The sequence below is a fragment of the Crocodylus siamensis genome, chromosome 5, assembly GCF_052110815.1.
Source record: "Crocodylus siamensis isolate JL-2025a chromosome 5, ASM5211081v1, whole genome shotgun sequence".
In the NCBI taxonomy this organism is placed as follows: domain Eukaryota; kingdom Metazoa; phylum Chordata; order Crocodylia; family Crocodylidae; genus Crocodylus; species Crocodylus siamensis.
In genome coordinates this window covers 13,844,680-13,866,738 of record NC_143399.1, presented here as the reverse complement: position 1 = coordinate 13,866,738, position 22,059 = coordinate 13,844,680, and the positions used below count along the sequence as shown (strand labels likewise).

The 22,059-nt window shown below is 37.9% G+C and overlaps 1 protein-coding gene across 1 annotated transcript in view; it reads right to left on the bottom strand.

Moving 5' to 3' along the window:
* HOOK1 (hook microtubule tethering protein 1) overlaps positions 1 to 22,059 on the bottom strand; it is a 40,358-nt gene that overhangs the window by 5,628 nt on the left and 12,671 nt on the right. Inside the window, exons 5-21 of the mRNA XM_090048463.1 lie at positions 21,146 to 21,278; positions 19,509 to 19,576; positions 18,342 to 18,404; positions 16,015 to 16,098; positions 13,383 to 13,549; positions 12,732 to 12,872; positions 10,023 to 10,224; positions 9,160 to 9,270; positions 8,732 to 8,819; positions 8,588 to 8,648; positions 6,215 to 6,355; positions 4,926 to 5,013; positions 4,443 to 4,477; positions 3,280 to 3,362; positions 2,765 to 2,865; positions 2,339 to 2,440; positions 181 to 249 (exon numbers count right to left, since the gene is read on the bottom strand). Of these exons, the coding sequence (XP_089904589.1) occupies positions 181 to 249; positions 2,339 to 2,440; positions 2,765 to 2,865; positions 3,280 to 3,362; positions 4,443 to 4,477; positions 4,926 to 5,013; positions 6,215 to 6,355; positions 8,588 to 8,648; positions 8,732 to 8,819; positions 9,160 to 9,270; positions 10,023 to 10,224; positions 12,732 to 12,872; positions 13,383 to 13,549; positions 16,015 to 16,098; positions 18,342 to 18,404; positions 19,509 to 19,576; positions 21,146 to 21,278 (1,737 nt within the window). The remainder of the gene's footprint in view (positions 1 to 180; positions 250 to 2,338; positions 2,441 to 2,764; positions 2,866 to 3,279; positions 3,363 to 4,442; positions 4,478 to 4,925; positions 5,014 to 6,214; positions 6,356 to 8,587; positions 8,649 to 8,731; positions 8,820 to 9,159; positions 9,271 to 10,022; positions 10,225 to 12,731; positions 12,873 to 13,382; positions 13,550 to 16,014; positions 16,099 to 18,341; positions 18,405 to 19,508; positions 19,577 to 21,145; positions 21,279 to 22,059) is intronic.

Here is a 22,059-nt window from a genome sequence, read left to right as displayed (position 1 = left end):
TAAACTGTGCAGATGCTCAGAATGATAAATTCTGGTCCCTGTCAAAATTTTGCAAAGAAAATAAGGTGTATAAACAAGCAGAAGCATGGTGTACCAACTCTGATGGTTGGTAAGCTTCAAGGATTTTCTTCTTTTAATAGAAATTCCAGATTTGCTATCAAGTGAATTGTTTTCACTCACCTTGTTATACCAGGCAGATACAATTAGCTTTTCTTCACAATCGCGCAGCTTGGCAAGTTTACAGTCAGCCTAGACAAAGATTAAAACAGTGAAGGCCAGCTTAAGAGAAACATGCAGCTAACAGACAACTTTTTTTCCTTAAAGACCTGACTGAGAAAAATATACACAGTAAAACTCAGGAGGTGTAACTAGGTACTTCTGTATACTGGGCAGCAGCTCTACACAGGGCAATGCCTGCTGCCATGCTGCCAGCAGCAATGGCATGACCAGCCACCTGTGCGGTGCCTATTTTTGTGCTCCCCTACCCCGCCCTGAAGCTCCCGCTTTTAGTTATGCTACTAGTAAAAATATGTAAAAATGTAAAAAACAGCGGAAGTTTTGGAAGTTTCTCAGGTTGCCACTATCTCAGTTGTTCATTACTCCAAGAGAAAGAACGACCCTTAACAAGACAGACTGGCACATATTTATATGATAATCAATAAAAGAAAAACAGCTTTCTAGCACATACGATCACAAAGTCTGGTCTGTGCAAGTATTTGACTATACATCAGTCTATACAACAGCCAAAAAATAAGCAAATATCCTCACTGATTTAATACTCTGCAGTTCTGACTTAACACAGTGCTATACCCAGCAATCTAAGCATCCAAGGATCTGAATCTGCAAATGTTGTTTACAAAAATCTACTTCAGCATTATATATATATATATATAAATTTTTTTTTTTGGTAAACATTAACTCTCTCTCTCTCTCTCCATATATATATAAAAAATGCTAAATTAGATAAACATTAACGATATATATAGATTTTTGTAACATTAACTATATATAGCTATATATAGTCAATGTTTACAAAAATCTACTAGATTTTTGTAAACATTAACAACTGCAGATTCAGATCCTTAGGTGCTCAAAACTTTCCTTGGCTGCTGGGTGTAGCACTGTGGTAAATCAGAACCTATCTATCTATCTATACTGTGTGTGTGTGTGTGTGTGTGTGTACACATCCTTCTATCACTAGATAGTACTTTCACTACCATTGATATATGATTTAGCATGTTCAGTATTATGTTAATTCTGTAGTAAAATATCTAATCCATTGCATATAGACAATATTAGTTACAGTCTGAATGCCTAACATGTTTATACTGATCAGGAATTAGACCCCTTCACTGCAGCCATACACTAATGGAACTTCCTAGAATCCAGTAGAGAAACTGGGGTAAAACTGGGCAATATAGGTGTCATGTCCACTTATGAACTGGGTATTGCTGGCTCTTCTGCCACCTAGTGGCACAGCACTATACTAGACCAACACCCCAAGGGAGCTGATCCTGTCCACCCTGACTTGGATCACAACTGCAATTTGCATCTGTTTTGCTCACCAATGTAAGTGAATTTAATGTTAATGTGCCATATATCCAGGTCCTTACTTCAAACAAACAAACAAACTCTATTTACTACTACACTGCAAGATACAATTCATCACTCATTATAATGGTCTGGACTGAGATTTGCAAGTCCATTCATAGCATCTGGGGAAATAGGCTGTTACTTACAAAAATGTATGCATTTAGTCTCTAAGGCTTTTAAGGTCTACAGACCTTTAAAAGAAACCTCACCCCTCCCAAAAAACCCCAAAACAGCGCTTTACTCGAAACTCCACATGCTCCCGCACTGAGCCCAGTACCTGCCCAGAAGAGGGATCGCATTTGTTGGACCTGGCTTGCCCGAAGCCTGTATAGATCAGGCACTTTAGTAGGGTTTTTTGGGCATTTTTATCTAATAGCTGATTGAAGCGGTTTTAGATAAAAGTGCCAAAAGGCCCTGCTGAAGCACCTGATCTATACAGATGCTGCAGAGGTGAATTAAACTAATGCACTGCTTCTTCTGGTAAAGCGTGTTTTTGTTTTGGTTTTTTTAACATCTGTAAGCAGTGTGAGATGCCACCCTGCTCTGCTTTCTGTCTAACTACATCTCTCTAATGCAGTTTAATCTTCAACCCTTTGAAACATCATAAATCTATATGAATTACTTTTCAAAAGGTTTTCACTATATCATTAAAACACTTAATTGGCACCCTATATAAATAGGCTTCCTACTCAGATTTATGAGGACACATAATAAAAGATATAATACAAAAAAGAGCAAATTTTACCTCAAAAGCTTCAATTCTTTTTTCTTTCTCTGTTAGCTGTTTTCTCAGTAACATAATTTCTGCTGATGCTGGATTTAATTTGGGGTCTAAGGTTTTTATGACCTGTGTAAATAAAGGGAATATATTATGTTTGATCTTCAACAGCTTCACATTTTATCCAGTTATATTAGGCAGGGAGACAAAAATGTGCAGCAGTCATCCAAGATGAAGAACACACATCAACAATGACGTATCCTGCTGTTGGTTAAACTGTATTCTGTGCTAAATATAGCGGTCAAGTGACTGACCAGAATCAAGGAATTTGAACAAAAAATGCACAACTAGATGCCTTCTTTTAATAAAGACTATCTGAGAGGTTTGTGAGCATCATTGATGTATGGGGAAGGGGAGGTGGGGAATGCATTTGTTGTGAACCATTTGACTTACATTTCTTGCTTTCTCCAGGTACATTTTATATCTTTCTTCCATTGCTTTCATATCTTCATCTTTTTTACGCAAAGCTGCCTCTAGTGCTTCAATCTTTTTAGCTATTTGGGGGAGGGGAGACAAAGCAAAAACACATACAACATTTTAAAACACCAAAAATAATGACAGCAGATATTTTAACCCCATCAATATTCTGCTTAGAATACAAAGCTATAGCTGTTAGATTCCTGAAGATCAGTAGAACATACAATGTTCTAGTATAATTTAGAGAGGAGAAAAATAACTTTTCATCTACTTAATGTATGTTTGGGGTAAAATGATCATTACATAGTGATATGTAAAACTGGTGTCCCACTATGTTGGACACTCTACTAATACCCAGTCAGACTGACGTTTATAAATTCTTTTTCAGGCTTACAATTTTCATTAATTGATTGTATCTGATGCATCAGATAATTATGATGACAGAAGTACATTGAGGAGCAAATACTATGGGCCTGCGTGAAGCTACTTACAGATCTGATTTCCATCTGGCCGGAGTGCTGCAACAACTGCCTCTTTTTTCTGCAACTCCTCATGGACTTCATTCAGTTTTTCCCTATGGATTCAGAGATTTGATCCAGAGGATAGGTTCATAATGCTATCCCATGCATTCAAACACACATACAAGTGCGCACATGCTAAAAACTGAAAACTTTGTTCAAAGTCTAAAGCAGGAGGATAACATGATTTTAAAGAGGTGAAACTTTACATGGAGCTACTGTCTCAAGACAAAACCAAAAAGTTAATGCATTTTTTTAAAAGCATTCTGAACTGAGACTTGGTAGGAGGCTGGAGGGGGGAACAACAAAAGGCTCATCTAATTCTAGACTGACAGGAGACAATTTCTTTCAGACAGAAACAAGTGATGTTGAGAAATATTTTTTCAGCACGTTGAAATGGATCTGGCAATGCCAAAAAGAGATTTATGATTATAAGAAACATTGTCTGAAGTCATAACATTAGAACCACAGCGTAGAATTGCTCGTGCTGATGAGCTGTTTAACTTTGAATCTTTCTTCTTTAGTCTAAGGGCAGAAATTACACATAAACCGGTATAAGTGATCAGAAACCAGTTCAAATCTGGAACACAACAGAAGTTTAGTGTACATAAACCGCTTTTAAAATGGCTGAAATCAGTTTATGATAAGCCTGGATGGATGCAGTTTCAGACAACTGATTTAGATTAAACTGGTTTATCAAATTTCTGTCCCAGATCCCCTCCAGATTCAAGTTAACTTACAGTCCCTAGCATCCCATGATGGTTTGTACATCCTCAGCAACCCGCCCTCCTAGAAGTGGGGGCAGGCTAACTTTGGCCCCAGCTGTCTGCTCCAGCCAAGCAGGGAGGCATGCTCTAGCGTCTCCCAGCTTCTCACTTGGGCCACTGTAGGCACATGGCTGCATTTCCAGAATGAAAACTGAATGTCTGTTAACCTGCTTATCAGTTCAATCTATATAGCTTAGACTAACCTGCAAAGATTGAAACAATTCAGCCTCGGGCTTTTTAACTGTCTCTATTTAGCTCTAGAGGCAAGCCTGATCTTTAATAGAGTTTTAATTTTATTCACTGCATGGGTTAAAATATTAAATAACAAGTGACAGTTTCTTTTTTATTATAAATACCAGTTTTACTTACATCTGTGCTGCTAACGTCTGCTTCAGTTTGCTGGACTATAAAATAAAGAATTAAAATTCAGTTAAACACCCTGGTCACATGAAAAATGCAATACTACAAATGCAGACAAATGGGAGTCCCACACTTACAAATATTTTTTAAAAATCTTTTCAAAATGTTTATATACACAGACTACATAATAAGAATATATAATAAATATACATAACATATGTATATATAAACGCGTGTGTATATACGTAAGATTTAAGATCAAATTCAAAAAACAGTTCAATAAAGTCCTACAGGTCTATCATACATTAGCTCAGACTACATCACCACTACCTAATAAAAAATGGTTGTCTTGATGTCACAAGAACTATCAGCACCATCAAGACTGAAAGGGAGAAAAGGCATATTTTCTTTTACAGTTAAAAGAGTTTGACACTAGATTCAAGCATTTGGGCAAAACTGTCTAAGGCTTGAGGAGTCTGGGCTTTCACTTACTCCTTCAGTTTTGGATCCTTGCTCCTGCAAAGTCTTTTGGAAGTCTTCAATCTGCTCCTGCAGCTCACCGATACGCTCTTGGCTTAGCCTTTCCAGGGAACAAGAGGGGAGGGGGGGAAAAAATGTAATTTGTCTTCTAATAAAAAGGTAAATAACCCACATACCTACAAGCCTGTGTTATAATTCTACAATGGACTTATACATATGGAGGGTGCATCTACACAAGATTTTTGCTGCACAGTAGTCTAATTAGCTATTCAGTAAAGGTCTTGCATCTACATATGCACCTCTATTAGGCTGGAATAAACTAATTTACTCCTCAGCAGGACAGTACTTGAAAATAGTAAATACAAATACTATCCTGCTGTGAAGTAAAAAAACTCTGCAGCAGTGCGTGTGTAGACGCTGCCCCAGATGGCTGGAGTAACAAGGATGCTTCAGTGCAGCGGCTGCCTGCCGGCTAGCTCTGCACTAAAGCTCCCTTGTGCCCCAGCCAGCCCCTGCACAACACATTTTGCTGGGGGAGCAGCCCCAAGCTGACAGGCAGTCGACCTCCTGGGTCTGCTGCCAGCCCAGGCTGCTCCAGCCCAGTGTGCTGTAATCACAGGCGCTTGTGGAGATGTACACCTGGGATCAATAAACTCTGGAGTGATAACCTCTGGAGTTTATTCACGTGTATTAATATGCACATATTAAAGCACCTCGAAAGTTTGAAACCAAGATATTCCTGGTGTAATCAGATCTAGTCACTGCTGCTGAAGACAAATGCTTAAAATATTTACTGGAAGTTTAACAGCTAAAGGTCTAACATTTCATCTCAAGAAACAGTTTGGGGAAATCTTTGCAAAAGCGCCCGTGGTGTTGGGACCAGAAAAAGCACTGTTCCCTGGATCTTCGACACTTGTTTCTTATTTAGTATCACCCTTGAATAACAGGAGTTGCCCCATCTTCTGCCCATTGAACAGAAGTGGACATGCTCCTTTGCCAGTCTCGAGTCTAAAACCTAGAACTTCTTGGAAACTAAACGTGCAAGCGTGAGTGTGTGCATGTGTTGGGGAAGGAGGGTGGAGTGGGGTCTGTATTTGACACCACAGATTACACTACTTTCTAGGCTTGCAGCTTTCTGACCTGCTCACCCACATTATAATGACTACATCAATAATTCCATTAGCCAAGAGGACAGGATAGGTACTTTCCTTCAACCAGAACGGGATCAGAAAAGTTAGTCACACCCATTCCCTCCTAAGGTCAGAGTCTCAAGTTTATTTGCTCGTTTAAACTCCATTCACCTTTTTTCTGTTTCTAGTTCATTCATCATCCGATGCTTTTCCTCTAGCTGCTCCTGGAGTTCTACAATACGTTCATTTTCTGATCCTTCTTGTTGTAAAACAAGCATCTTATTTTCATGTTGCAGTCGAATAAACATTTCTCTGAAGTTCAAAAACAAAAAGTTGCCATTTTGTAAAGTTTATTTGTATAGTTCTTTCCTCAATTAAAATGTGATTTAAATGGAAGAGGTGGCATTTTGCTTAACTATGATATCAATGTTTTTCATTAAAACCAAGTACCATAATGTGCTGTTTCTTTTAGCAAATACATGGATTTCCCAGAAATGAAATAGGTAGTAAATAATAAGCAGCTATTCAAAGCATGACTTTACTCTCACTGTTCAGTGTACAGGCCTAGACCTTACTCACAGTCCAATATTCAAACCCTGTTTGAAGATGGAATTCATAGTTTCATAGTTTCTAGGGTCGGAAGGGACCTGAGCAGATCATTTAGTCCGACCCCCTGCCATGGCAGGAAAGGGTACTGGGGTCAAACGACCCCAGCAAGGTGCTCATCTAACCTCCTCTTAAAAACCCCCAGGGTAGGAGCCTGCACCACTTCTCTTGGAAGCTGGTTCTAGATCCTAGATGCCCTGACCGTGAAGTCGCGCATCCTGATATCTAGCCTGACATCTAGATGGAATTAATTCCATCTTGGTATTTTTATAGTGCTCATCACTATAACAGCCAAGTGCTTCACAGATCTTCTTCGATTTAACAAAACCTTCAAGGTAAGGTGATTCTTTTACCTCCATTTTAGACATGGGGCTAAGGCACAGAGATAGTGTAGCTGAAAAAATATTCACTTTTGGACATTCAAATGGAGAAGCTTAAAACCGAATTTTCTAGAGCGCTCGGAAATATGGGCACTTTGTATGTTCAATGCACAGCTCCCACTGACTTCCATGGAACTGGTGTTCAACATGTGGGTTGCTCCACAGCCAACTGACTTCGAGATGCCCACCCTTTCCTTTCTGTGGCATCAAGTCCCAAATTCTTTGCCAGCAATTCCTCTCTCTACCTCTAATCTACTCCTTTCTGTCTGCTGCTTGTAGATCAGACAGGTTCCCTCTCCACGTTGCTTGGAGTTCAGCGAGAGCAGAGACAGGATCTGTGCTCTGTTTCAGTGCCGGGTCATGCTACAGCACAACCTGAAGCAGCAGTTACAAGGAACTTACTTGGCCTCATGACCCTGGACCAGAGCATGCTCAGACATTCTGTGGAAACTGGACATGCAAAACTGCATCCTCATTAAGCACATAGTCTTTGGAGATTTTAGCTGCCAAAAGGCAAGTCTTTACCAAGTATGAATGGACAATGATTTTTCAGGAGTTGTCAGCAAGGACAACAAAAGGCACATCTTAGACACATTTTTAAGCCCATGTTCCAAATACTAGGGGAGTAGAGCACCTCTTTGATTTGCTGATGTTAAAATGCATATATAATCTTTATTTTCCAAAAATGAATCCAGGGAAATATCCATATCACTTTGCATTTTGGCTAAAACTCTCAACCCCTCCCCAAACAGCCTGTGGCATCCACCCAGCCTTTAAAACAGGGGCAAGCAAAATGTGGCCCACCAGGCCATTCTATCTGGCCCACAGAGACCCTAAAAAATTGAGAAAATTAATATTTATCTGCCCCCGGCGGCCTGTCACACAGCTCTCAATGGCTTGCCAAAACTCAGTAAGCGACCCTCCACCCGAAATAATTGCCCACCCCTGCTTTAAAACCTTAGATCACATGTTTAACTTCATCATACTTTAAATCAACTAAAATTATTTTTTCTAATGGAAAGTGTTGGTCACCCTGAACAGGTGGTAGTACAAGCCCTCCCTATAATTCTACTAGACTTCACGGTATTCTGTTCTTTTAATTTTACATTTACTATAGGATTACGAGGACACCACCACATTACTTTTCAAAATATATGTCCATTTCTTTTAGAGTAAAGGCTCTTGAAAGAAGGAACTATATAAAAAAAGTGGAAGATATTTGATCTGGATTCTCAGAAGACTATTTTTGTGAAGTTTTATCTTATGTCCTCCCAGACTTTTCCTGTGGCACGTGAAATTTTTTAATCACTCTGCTTCAGTTTTTTCACCAGCAAAATAAGCATCATTGCTTATTTCTGAGGATTTACTTTTAAACATATTTTAAAGCATTTTGACATCTTTATATGAATAGTATTGTCATGATAAACTTGGACTCGCCCCAAAATTTACAGTTTGAATCTGGAGAAGCAACAAATACAAAAACTGATATTTTACCCAACAAATTTTGAGGCAATAAGCATTTACAAGACAAGGATACAGTTCAAAATGATTTCCTTACCTATATTCCACTGGCAACATTTCAGCAGCAAGATTTTCATGACTTTTCATAGCAGATGCATCTGAAAGGGCATGACAAATTAGATTCCAGATAATGTAACACATTAAAAAACAAAAAACCCTATCTCTAGATTAAAATACATACTTGCTTGACTCAAGTGATCCTGCTGCATCTGTGAACATCGAAGCTCTTCATTAGTCTCTTTGAGAGCATCACGCTGTACGATCAGCCTCTAGGGGTAGAGAAAGAAGATATCTTGAGACAGAAAAGATGTCAAACACAATTGTTTTATGTAAGGGCATTGTGTCAGTCATAAAACTTTTTTTTTGGACAAGAGTGTATTCTGCAGACCTCTGATGATGTCTGAAGTGAAATAACTTAGTATCTACTGAGTTATATCAAAGCAATCATATTTCATGCTAAATCTCATCCTTGCAGTACCAATACTGCTCAGAAATTATTTTCAGGATGACCAAAGCCTACAAAAAAAAAAAAAAAAATCAACAAAGGAGAAGGGGGAAGGGGAGAAAGGTCCTAGTACATTTAAACAAACTCTCGCTCATAAAACTTACGTCTTTTTCTTTGATTAAAGCTTCATGTTTTTCTTCTAGTCGCTTCATTTCAAAAGCTAGCTTATCAGCTCTTTTGGATTCTTCTGAAAGTTTGTTGTGAAGTTCCTGAACCTTATATAAAGGCACATGAACATCAGAGTCAGTATATGTTTCCAGGTTTTTGTTAAAATATTTTTTTAGTGACATGGCATTTTCATGTAGATTGGGAGTGGGGTGGGGAAGAAAAGGTAAAGAGAGACCATGTTACAATAACTCCTGACTCTAAACATACAGGTTTCTTCAGCTGACAGAATCCAGGCAGGACTAGCTAGCTGTATAGAAAAAATATTTCTCCTGCCAGATTCAAACACCATGTGCAGCTCATGTTGGCCAAAATCTATTTCTTTTTTTAAAGAAGGGTAGAGAGAAAATACATTGAACCAGTCTGGGGATTTTTTAGAAACAAACTGTTGAACACATCTAAAAATGAAAAGACAACACTTTAAAGAAAAATTCTATGCCCGTAAATTAATGAGAGGATGTCAAATGCAAAAGAACACAGCTGTTTAAAGAAAAAAAAATCCCTGTAGTCCAGAAAAAGACTCTTTAAACTACTAGTAGAGGGTGCTCATGCTACGTACCCAGAGCCAACGCTCAAAAAATAGATTCTGTCCAACTACTTGGATGGAGGAGGAAAAGGGCAAATTGGGAATGAATGGCAGAGATTGAGGATTTCCTGAGGAAAATATCACCAGCTATAAACCTTGCATCCTAAGAACTTTTAATTCAAGCAGACTTACTTTTCTTGTCTTTAACAATTTTTTATTTAAATAGTCATATATTTTCATTAAAACTGCCGTAGGGTAATTGGTATTCTGTTCTACCTGTTTTTTGTATGTTTCTAGTTGAGCACGCGCTGCATTTGCCTTCTTCAATTCGTCCTCCAGACTCACTATATTGTGCGTATATATCATGTTGGCATCTTGCAGAGACTTCACTTGTTTGCGAAGATCATTCAGTTCCTCCAGTTTTTTGCGATATACTTCAACTGCTGCCTCAAGTTTACTTTCCTTATCTGCAAGAGTCCTAGAAGAAGAAATATGGATTATAGAAAAAGCTAAATGATTTTTTCAGATAGAAACAAATGAAAAATGATTAATTCTGCCCTCATTCTCAAGTACTGCTCTAATTAGCTGGGGAGAGAAAAAATAAAATGTTCCCATGCAAGTACTTGAGGGTAGAATTAGGTGTTTTACTCATAGCCAAACACATTATTTTGAGTTTTTAGCTGCTTGTAAAATGCAACAAAAGAACATCCAACAAGGATGGGACCAGGTCTTCTGTGTCACTGTGACCAGTTCCTGCATTCACAAGCAATCATTGCTGAAACATGTCCACTTTGAACTTAAACACTACCACTATGATACAGAGAACTGAACCCCCCCACCCAAATATGTCAAAAATAAAAGCAAGGGAGATTGAGGAACTGCCAATGGCTCCAGGGATTCAAAACGGGACAGATGTACCACAAGCGCACTGTGCCCTTTGCTATGGAGTGCATCTTATTCAAGCCAGTAAAATAATGCAACCTGCATCTAGCAGGCTCATTAGTACACGTTTTGCAGAGAATTACACATTTGTTGTAAAATATACAATGTGACCAACAAACAGAAAATGATAATCTAAGAGGCATACAGAAGAAAGTACTCTATCCAAATAAAATTACCTATAAAAATAAAGGAAAATTAAATGAGTCCCTTCACTTGGTATCTTAGCATATTAATAATTAGTACAGAAATACTAAAACAATTAAGCGTATCATAATAAATGTTACATACTAAAGAATTGGAATCTTTTTTATTCCATATTATTTTCTGCATATTAATTATCATTTATTCCACATTAATAAGTGAGCTATTATGGGCATAGAAGTGGTTAGACATGATTACAGTTCTACAATCATGCTAGCATCCTATTTGCTTTGTGTATTTTCTTGGTATCCTGTTCAAATTTATATACAATCAGCTTTCATTAAGTTGTGTTTTATTACAATTTATCTTAAGTAACAAGCCTGAACATGTCTAACTGCAATACAGATATAAATACACGTTTCTTTTTTACTAGGTTTGAGCCTCACACATTTGGGCAATTTTATTTTTTCTGCATTATAAAAAGGTAAATCTTCTTCCTCTTTACCAGTAAGAGAACAATCACACCTATTAATCTTGCTTCCTGTGGAAGCTTTTGCATAAAAACTTCAGTGTTTTGAGCAGTGATTGGGCCAGCACACTTAGGCTGAAATTCTTATAAGTCTCAAGTACATCTAACCTGTTGCTTATCTCAAACTCAGGTGTCTCCTGAAAGTCAAACCTATTATACCTGAATTTCCCATTGTGGAAATGGGAGGCCTAGTGCACTCAAAATTTAATCCCATTACACCCTGCAGGGGCATTTATAGCTCCCATCTGGGAAAAACAAAGAGGCAATCTTATTCTGTATATTGGTCCTATTCTGCTGAATAGACATGCAAACACCTCTCATGCTACAGCAACCAAAACACTTGTGTGTGCTCTATTGAGGAAGAAGAATCACTAAATTCACTAAACAAAGATGGTGTTTATTTGGGATCTAAAGTATAAGGATTACAGGAGTTTTGGAGTGGGAACTAAAATTACCAAAACAAGTTTTATGGGAGGACAGGTGAAGGCAAGGAAGCAGAACAGAGATGCACTTGAACTAAGCCACAAGGGCAGGGCTGGTTGCATATAGATGTATATAGTTTTAAGTTATAAGTAAATAGTTTAATGTTAATGTTAATTCTAACAGTGTGTGTCTGTCTTTGCTTGCTCTCTTACTCGCCTCCTTGACACTAATCTGGCCAGCTCAAATTCAACAGGAGTGGAGAGTGCTCTCAGCCCCACTTAGCCCATGGCATGATGATTAAAAATGTTATTCTAGGAAGTGCAAAATAAGGCATTCAACTTAGACCAAGAAGTTGTGAGATCTAGAACCTGGAATTACCATTTACTCGGAAAATCCTTTAATCACTAGGATGCTAAGCAAAATGTGCTCTATCACCATATTTAATTTTGGTGTCAATGAGACACTGTTCCTGCTCATGCATCCAACAATATGCACAAATAATTACAAATGTTCCCACCTACAGCAGAATCAGAAAGATGTACAAGAAGAATTAGATCCTTTGGTGACTGCCTTGGATTCCTTCTGGGTATTCTCAGGCAGACAAATCAAGACACAGTGTGGACTACAGAAAGCTTTTTCAGTGATGATGGAGGCCCCCTTCAGGAACCCATATGAAACTTAAAGAACATGGATTAAAAAAATGGAATCTATGATGTTTTGTGGGGCTTTAATGAGTAGCCATTTAGCAACTTAGGCACCCTTAAGGCTTAGCAGAACTGAGGTCCTACAGTTCATCTTCCAGTTTTATTAAGTGTGCTTTTCTTTATGCTTGGTTATGGTAAGAGCTAAAATCAAGTAATACTGCAAAGAAGTCTCCATCTTTAAATACTGATCCTTGATACTGTCATTGAGACGCTCCAGTGTGAAGGACAATTATATCTACTACATACCTAAGAACATCAATTTCATCTTTCAAGGCCCTAGATTCTTCTGCTAAGCATGTCAGTTCATCATTTCTATGTTGCAGCTCAATTAGTTGTTTCTCCAGATCTTCACAGTGTAAACGATAATCATCCTTTGCAGCTTCAAGCCTTTTAAAAGCATAAAAAAATTTAGAAATCACATTTTTATCTGTCACTCATGTCACTAATATGTTCCAGCTTCTAAAAAAACAAAACAAAAACAGCTCAAATCAAATACATAAATACAGAGACCATAAAAAGTCACAGTAGGATACAAACGTATCATATCCATGTGAAACTATGACTAAAACGGCAGCTTTTGTCTTAATTACGTATTTGAAGGAGTGCCCTAAAAATATTATTTCAAAAGAGATACAGAGACCTGTACCTGACTCCCTCATTTCATGAAAAAGTTCTTAAGTGGTCTCAGTATGATAACCAAGGTAGCAAAACCAAGCTGGGTCTTCAAAAATGTATTTTGATCAAGTATAGAGGAGCTTTAAGAAGAAACTTGGAAGCAGAAAATCCTGCAGATTTACAGAAAATGTCCATGACATTGTCAGTGTTAAGTGTTTTATAATTTGGTTCTGGTCTCCAGGAAGATGAAATAGGGTTCAAATTATTTCATTTATTTCATACCTGTAGTTTTCTTCTTGCAGTTGTTCTAGCTGCAACTGTGCATGGACATACTTTTTTGTAAACATAGTGTTTGGATCATCAAAAGAATCATCCAGCTGCTCTAATTTGTGATTCATAACCTCATTTTCAGACATCAGGCTGTTTTTTTCATCTTGAAGGGCAGCCACCTAGTGTGCATAAGATGATATATAACATTATAGTCCCACCCAGTTGCAGAATAGAACTCAAAAAATGGAGTGTAAGATATCACCAAATAATTCATTTGGCACATAAAAGCTGAACATTTTGAAAATTTTTTAGTGCAGGAAAATGATGGAGTACTAAAAGAAAATTCATTTTATATTACTTTTATAATAAAAAAAGTCTTAAAGGCATGCAGTGTTGTAATAAATAGGGGAAGCAATTGGTATTTCCAGTTTTACTGAGGTTGAAATGAAATAAACATGTTAAAACTACTTTGGTAAAACAATACCCCTAGAACCTGTACAGAGATACTAATAGTAGTGTGAAGAGTACTCCCCACTTGACCTTTAAATTGATAATACAAAGTAACACGGCACTAGGTAGCACATTAAAACTGCCGTGTGCTCAGCAGTGAATGGTTGTGCAAAAAAAGCTGGTCCAGGAGCCATAAATTAATAAGCGCACACGCAAAAAAAACCTCAACAGCTTCAGAAAGGCATGCATTTTTGCAATGATTGAACAAAATCTTAATGTGGAGAGTGTTTGCAGCTAAGCAAATGAGACCACAATATTATATTAAAACGGTAAGTCTATTAATAGCCATAAAATGGGGGGGAGGGAAAGGGAGTATTAAAAGTACAGAACCTTTTAGATTTTGTGTTAATTTTAAAATCCTGTCAGAGCATATAGCAGGTGTTAGTTAACTGGCATTAAACAGACAGAACGCATTCTTTGGGTTACATTTTCCTGAATCATAAAAGAAACATACCTTTTTTATATTCTTGGAAAATATCAAGGAAGATTGAGACCTTACAAGTGAATTTATTAAAAAATTAGTTTAAATGAGAACTGTCAGTCATTACTATGACTTTCAATACATATACAGCATTTCAGGTGTCAATACTGATAGCAAAATTGGCATAGTACAATAAATGGTGCTACAATAACAGCTTGTTGTTTACCTGTGATCGCACTGTAGGTTACGTAATTTTAATCAAACAGAAATAAAAGAAACAAGTTGTGCTTTCCCTGCTCTTCAGTGAAGTGACCTTCAAGGTGCATTTCCTTTTACATCTGGGAAGCCAACTTACCTTATGTGCATTTGTAGAACCTAGAGCACATTTGTTTCTTAGCTAATATAATAATTCCTTTACAGGATCCAGAAAGATGTCAATTAAGGAAGGATGCTAATATTTTTATTTTAAAAGTATGCTCTTTTGTAAACTGTATGTCCTAGGCCTCAAAGAACGTCACATAACTAAAGCTTTCCCCTATCTTCATTTCACGTCCCTGAAGAATCTTATTGACTACATTCTGCTTCATTTTGACTTTGCATACGGTATGACTGAACCATGGAACAACACAGGACCAGGAAGTCACAGGCATATAAAATACTATTTTAAAACATATTTTAATGAATTTTAGTCCCCACTTGTACGTTTACACTTAACAATAGACCTTTAAGGATTGCTGGGCCATTCTCTCCATCTGTTATGACCAATCAGTCATGTAAATTACCAACACTATCCCCTCTAAAAAAGTCTACAGTAGTTCTGCGAAAGCTTTAGATTTCTCAGAATGGGACACGCTAGACATTAAAGTAGAATCATATAGAGCTGCTTGGGATCACAGAAGAAATTCTCACTATAAAAGTACATGCTGAAAATCTTTTTGCCTTACTCCCCAGTGAACACAAAAAGATACAGAGTAGGTGCAGTTACAAGAAAACATCTACTAGAGCATTTCTGAAGAAGTGAGTGGATCAGATTGTGAACACTGGACATTTTTACAGTGAAGGCACTTTCAAGTTTCAGTGGCAGCCTCTTGGATGAAACACAGTTGCAAATGAATCTTAAAACTAGAAAAAGAATGGGAACACTATCTGGTAGAGCAGAGGGATTAGTCAACTCAGCCTGATTTTACTGATGTGCGATCTGAAATTAGGTGCACTAGATAAAAAAAACTAAGATAAGGGATGGAGCAAGAACAGTATTTTTTACCCTCTGGGAAGAAAAATGACACAGAACAACTGTACTGTTGTCACCGATAACCAGTTAATAGTTCTAGTAATACCTGTATCCTAATTGAAGTTGAAGTTGTGCAATACCTCGAAGTAAAAACACTCCGCTTTACATGTGGAGTTTCATCATGGTCATTTCTATATCTCTATTTTTACTGAGACAAATTATCACTGCCTCATGTAAGAATGAGGAATCAATGAGATTCTAATGAATTTCCTAGGCATCTGACACCTGCAGTTAGTGATAAGGAGAGGGATATTAGAGAGATATTTTGTTCTCCCTGTGAGAGTACATCTCAGAATAAAAAAAGGAATTGGCAAGAAATGTATCTGATTTCTAAAGACATGGTGAATTCTGCTATTGTTTAATAGTCCCTATTAATGGAATGCTCATCACTTGTTTTAGGAAAGTAGCTGCCTGCTTCTTACCTGAAGGTCTAGTTCTTGGCATCTTTGCTTTAATTCCTCTTTTTCTGCAAGTGCTTCCTGCAGGTCTTCCAGTGCCCTTTTAAGCTTAAATAGACACATACGAATTAACACAGGTTAGCTTCTTTGTGCTTTACATCCCGGTCTGCTAAATGAGGGCTACCTTAGTCTAAATTCCAGCAACATATCTAAGGTCTAAATCCACACAACGACTTTGGTGGAATGCACGTGCGTTAAGTTCAAGAGTGCAAACTTCAAAACCCTTGCCTAATCCTTTAGGCACACAAAGTCTGCTGGCACGTACGTTTTCATCAGTCATGTTCCCTAGATAACTCAATTTGTGCTTCTGTGCATGCCTAGGACTAAGTCTACTGAGACAGGGTTGAGGAACCTGGCAAGAAAGCCCAATGAGGATCCACAAACTAGGTGTTCTTCTACCTACCTTTTCCCATTCCCACCCACCACCCCAAAGAGACTGGATTATGTAGGTAAGGTCAGAACTTACCTGAAGGAGTATGAACCATACACCACACTGATAACAGGCATTTTAACTCAAAGAAACAAACCAAAGTGGTGGAGGTGTTGAACAAGGAACAAACAGTTCTTAGAGCCGAGATCAGAGCTCTTGACCCCTCTTCCAAATGAAGCCCCTACAGACCAGGTGACAGTCATGCTCTCTTTGTGGCTCATTAACGTGTATGTTCCCAGAACCTCTATTTTTGAAAAGGGTGACTTAGGTATCCAACTCCAATACAGTTTTTGACCTAGATACCTCCCAGAAGGCCAGAGTTCAAAGCCAAATTCTACCAGTATTAGGGATTAAAGGCGCATCCCTCTCTTTAGCATTTGCCACTGGATAATGAAGGCAGCTCTACAATCAGCCTCCTGGCCATTACAAACCATTACAAATCTGATTCCAAGGCACCTGAGGCCATTCCTATGTGCGCTGCTCTGAGGGACAGAACTGGAAGCAGAGTAGCTCCTGCTGTACGTGGGCTGATTAACTTGGGGAAGGGATGATTAGCACTGTCACTCAGGTGTGCAATTTAGCCTTCCCTCGGTGCCCTATAGCAGTGGCTATACTTTTTCCAATTCAGAAGGCAAAATACCTGGACTACTGCTGTATCCTTGAGGGCACCTCTTTCAGTGATAGAGAGTTTGCCATGTAAGATTTCAGTCTTCCCTTGGTTTGCCTAGATGCATGACTCAGGGCTGTGAATTCCACTCTAAGAGCTAGCTGCCCAATGGTTAGGTGTTGCTATGCTCAATGCTTGTTGTAATACTTAAGCCCTTCATGGATTTAGCCTGAAGCAACTTGCCCTAGGCCATCAAGAGTCTGTGAGAGAACAGGAAACTAAAACATGATTGCCAAATTGCAAGTATGTTTCCCTGGCCACCAGACAATCATCCTGAAATATAGAAGACAAATACTGTATGGGTTATACTATTAACTTCCTTTAAGGAGTAAGTACTTTCAATAAAGGTAAGTTCACTGCAAGTGCAAAGCCCTAGTTTGTTTCGGCTCTCACACAACTCAAATATTTTCAGGATAACTTCACACATATCTGAACTTTTGAAACTTGATGGAATTTGACAGCTGCCATGCACTTGCACTTTGCAGGAGTACATGACCAGCAATCTACATTCAGGTCTGAGATAACACAAAATAAGGCTCCTGGCATCTTTTTAAAAAGCTAAGTGTGTGTGTATATTGTTTTACTCAGTTATTCAATGACCTTTCACACAATAGACCATAGTAAAAGACAAGTTAAATGTATAACTTCCCATCAGTATGCTGTTCTGTCTTTTGTGAAATAAGAACATGGGCATTAATTCTGGTCAACTGCTCTGGAGGTAGCAACAACTGGCTGCCTGAAGCAAGAGTCAAGCTCATAGTTTGAATAAAGTACTGAAATTTCCATCATTGGAGATGACGGGATACATATCTATGATCAAGAGACTTCAGTGTAGTGCTGTGGCTGGGACTAACAAGCAACTGTTTGTTGGTCCCAGACCCGGCACCAAACCAGAGCTAGTTCAAGACTCCCATGCAGCGGGATGCCTGGGACAGACAAACAGCTGTCAGTCCCAGCCTTCCCACCCCACTGCAGCCTCGAACCAGCACCGCAATTCATGGGAGTCTTCAATGACTCCAGCACTTAGGACATGTTTTATTTAGATTGCAGTAAACATTACTGTGCGCCTGCTCAGAAACTCTTACTCGCAGTAATGCTTACTACAAGTTTTATTATTTACTACTACTATTTATTTATTATTATTTACTACAAGCTTATTACTGTGGCTATTATAACAAATGCAAAAGTTATTACCTGTTGCTCCGTTTCACCTGATCCATCATTTGTGGCAGAACCCACTATTTCTTTTCTCATCAACTACCAAAAAAATAAAACTAAAGATTAAAATAATTCAAACATATATGCTGTAAAACTAGTATCTGTGTTTGCTAAACAAAATGTTAGATTGCCCCACCCCACTAAACTTCAGTCACTTTTGGTTTTCTATTACTATATTCCTTAAATATAACTGTTTAAAGATCATTAGTAGCCAGAATAAGCACTTTATTATGTTAAAAAATAGGAGTGATAAATTTATGGGTTAAATCCTGGCCACAATGAATTTAATGGCAAAAACTCCAATCTGCTTCAAAGGTGTTGGGGGAGGGAAAGGAAGAGAGAGGGAGCAGTATCACTATTTCAACCAGTGAGTTTGATCATTAGTAGCATTTGTTCACTTGAGGTCAGCTGACCCAAGTAATATCAATGAATGTAAAGACCAGAATACTGAGAACTGAAAGACCAGTTTAATTCTTACTAATCCAAATTAGAATACCGGAACTCCATTTGCTACCAGCTAATAAATTTTACCTCTGCTCTTTTGGATTAAGAACAAAGCAAAGCAATCACCTACTAATTCTACCATTATTCAGAAGAAGAGTTCAGTTATCCAAAATACGTTACAAAACAAGATGTAATTCTCTTGATCTTATCCACACATAAAAGACTTTGAAGAACTGACGGTTTCTTATTACTGACTCTAGAGGTGTCCTGTGTTATATTGCTGAATTTATTTTCAGTGCAAGAGGCATGCTGAAACAGATTCATGTGTTATAAAGCTATTAAAGTACAGGGGCTAAACGTGCAACCAAATGAAAAGAAAACTCAGTACATCTCTCCTCAGTCCTGATCCCCCAGATAGGCCAGGGCAACTGACTTCCATCTGGTTTTAAGAACCCTCTAAGGACCAATGCACAAACAAGTAAGGATTCTTTAACAGACTATGCTTCAGTCCAGGGGAACAGATAGCACAGAGTCATAAGAGGAATGCCCATGTGAATGTTTCAAGCACCTTTCCAATTTATTTTTACAACCTGAACAGAGGAAAGCAGTAAAGATGGAAGAATGGCAGGACACAATGTGCTTGTCCTAAATAGTTACATTCAAGCTCTCCTGTTTTAGGCTACGTGAATTACCACTCACCTCTTGAATAGCAGCCATAACAACATGCTGGACAGATTCTTCTAGGGTCATTATGTTTTGTATGTGTTCTGTAACAATGAAAAGATATTTACAGTAATTTATAGCGACATTTATCCTAACTGAGTTACCAACTGCCCTTTCCATATCTGAGACACCAACAAAGAACAAAGAATGTATTTCCTATGGTTTAGCGTTGCAGGAAAGTTGTTGCTCTTTTTAATTACAATCCAATGAGGACATTTTTACTTTACATACAGGTTTATCAAATTAAACCCAATGGGCAGGACCACACTGAAGTTTGAAAAGAACTGGTGCTTGGAGACAAATTTTACCACGTACATAGTTCACATATCTTTAAAGGCAGCTTTTATGTCTATAAAGAATTTGATTCTTTGAAGTAACAAATCCAAGAACACCCTAAAAAGGCTTCAGAGTATTAAATTAAAACAAAATTAAAAACAAATGACCAGATCTATGAATTGTAAATAAACTTTATGATGCAACCCTTTCCATGAAGGCAGCAAAATTACAGGTATCAACATATTGCCACTCATGCACAGACAGCTTATGCTGCACACAACAGAAGGCCTGAAAGCTATAACTGAAATTTATAACACTCCACTGCCACCGCCACACAGTTAAACTATTATCCAAGACAGAAGGGTTGTGTTTAAACTCAAGAGCCAAAAAGCTGCTTTAGGCTTTTTCACTGCATTGTGAATATTAAAAGTTGTATAATACATAGTCAATTAGAACAATTTAATATTTTGCCTACTATAAATGTTCCCAAATTTACCGTGTGCACAATGGAGTGAAATGTTTTTAAAGCATTTCCATTTTTTAAAGGTTTTCTAACCTATAGCCTTAACAAACACTACTGCTTGGCTTATTTTATATTTCTAGAATGTCTGCTGTGAAAAACTTGCAATTGGGGTGGCACATAAAGTATGGTAGATGAACTGGCATTGCTAATATTAATTCTCAATGCAGGTCTATGCTGCCTTGTCTCCAAAATACTACTGATTCAAAATGTATGAATTACTCAAGAACATCTTATGTAGTTATTTGGTCTATATCCAGAGGAGGTTCGGTACCTATCCTATCAAGAATGTCTACCCAATACTCAGGATTTTCTTGTGCCATTCTGAGTGCTTGTAAAGGCATTATTTATTGCACAAAAAGCATTTTTCTCAACCCTCCACAGGTAAGTTGGAGAGAATTTCAAATATTAGTTTTAATTTAAATTGTATCCTTAAGCCAGGACACAAATTTTGTAATCAATTTGCAATTTTAATAGTATAATAAATAAATTTAAAGGCACCTCTCCACTCCACCAAAAATTGAAGCCATTTGAACTGTACAGAGATACATTTTTTGTTTTTATGAATTCTAGCTAAGAAGCATACACATGAACATGATATAACACATCAGCAGATGGGTGCTTAAACTTGTAGTTTAACTCAGGGCAGGAACTACTTTTAATGTGCATCTATTCCAGTTTATGCAGTATTTATCTTACTGCATAAACTGGAATAGATGCACATTAAATACTAAAGGAAATAGTCACCATTTCCTTTAATAAGATATTCCTAAAGATAATGCTCGTTTCTAAATATACCTTTGAAAACAGTAGGTACCTTGTTTCTTTTCACAGTTGATTGCACAACCTAAAATAAGTTGAAGCAACCTCCCCAGCTCTGTAAGATTTGAATGTTCAGATATCTGATTTAAATCAGGAAGAAATTCTTCAGAGATCTGCTGACCCAAGAACTGCAGAATTAAAAAAAAAGATAAGGTTAAATCTGGATTCTTGATTTTATACAACATTAATATTTAGCACCAAAGGAAACAGTGAACCACTGAGTAAAAAGGTTTTTTGGGAAATGCTCTGGACAAAACCTCAAGACAGGAAAGAATACAAAACTGATCATCTTAGAACTGATGAGGGAAAAGACCTTGGTCGCTTCAAGTCAGTCCTGAACAAGAGAAATACAATTATTCTACCACCTGGCCACTTGATTGATGGTAGAATATTGAGACAGCAATTATAAATTAAGGTAATGAGACTATGAAGACAGTGGAAAGCATGTAAAGGACTAGAAAATCAAAATGGCTAGAGTAGTCATTTTAGCTTTGCTCACCATTAGGGACTCCATACATGGCCTTCTAAATGTCACTGGGGCTGTACCTCCCTCACTTCATATAATCCCACCTCCATCCCACCTGCCTGCTCCCTCTCAGTCCCGGACAGCCCCAGCTCTAATCAAATGAAATCCTCATCTGCTGCCTTAATTGAGGCAGAGATGCTCATGGTTATTTTAGCTATGGCAAAGGAGGGAAGGTAGAAAGTAACCCTGTGGTGAGTGGTCCCAGTAGCTAATAACCCCAGGGACCATTTGTGTAGCTTTATAAGGAAGATCTCCAAAAGAGACTGGAATTGGTTAAGTGCACGGTATCTTTGGGTATCACTCCAGGTGATGTAATGGAATTGTACACTGTACTCTGTTCAAACTGCATAATAACTGGTGAACCAGACAAGCAGTTGCCAATT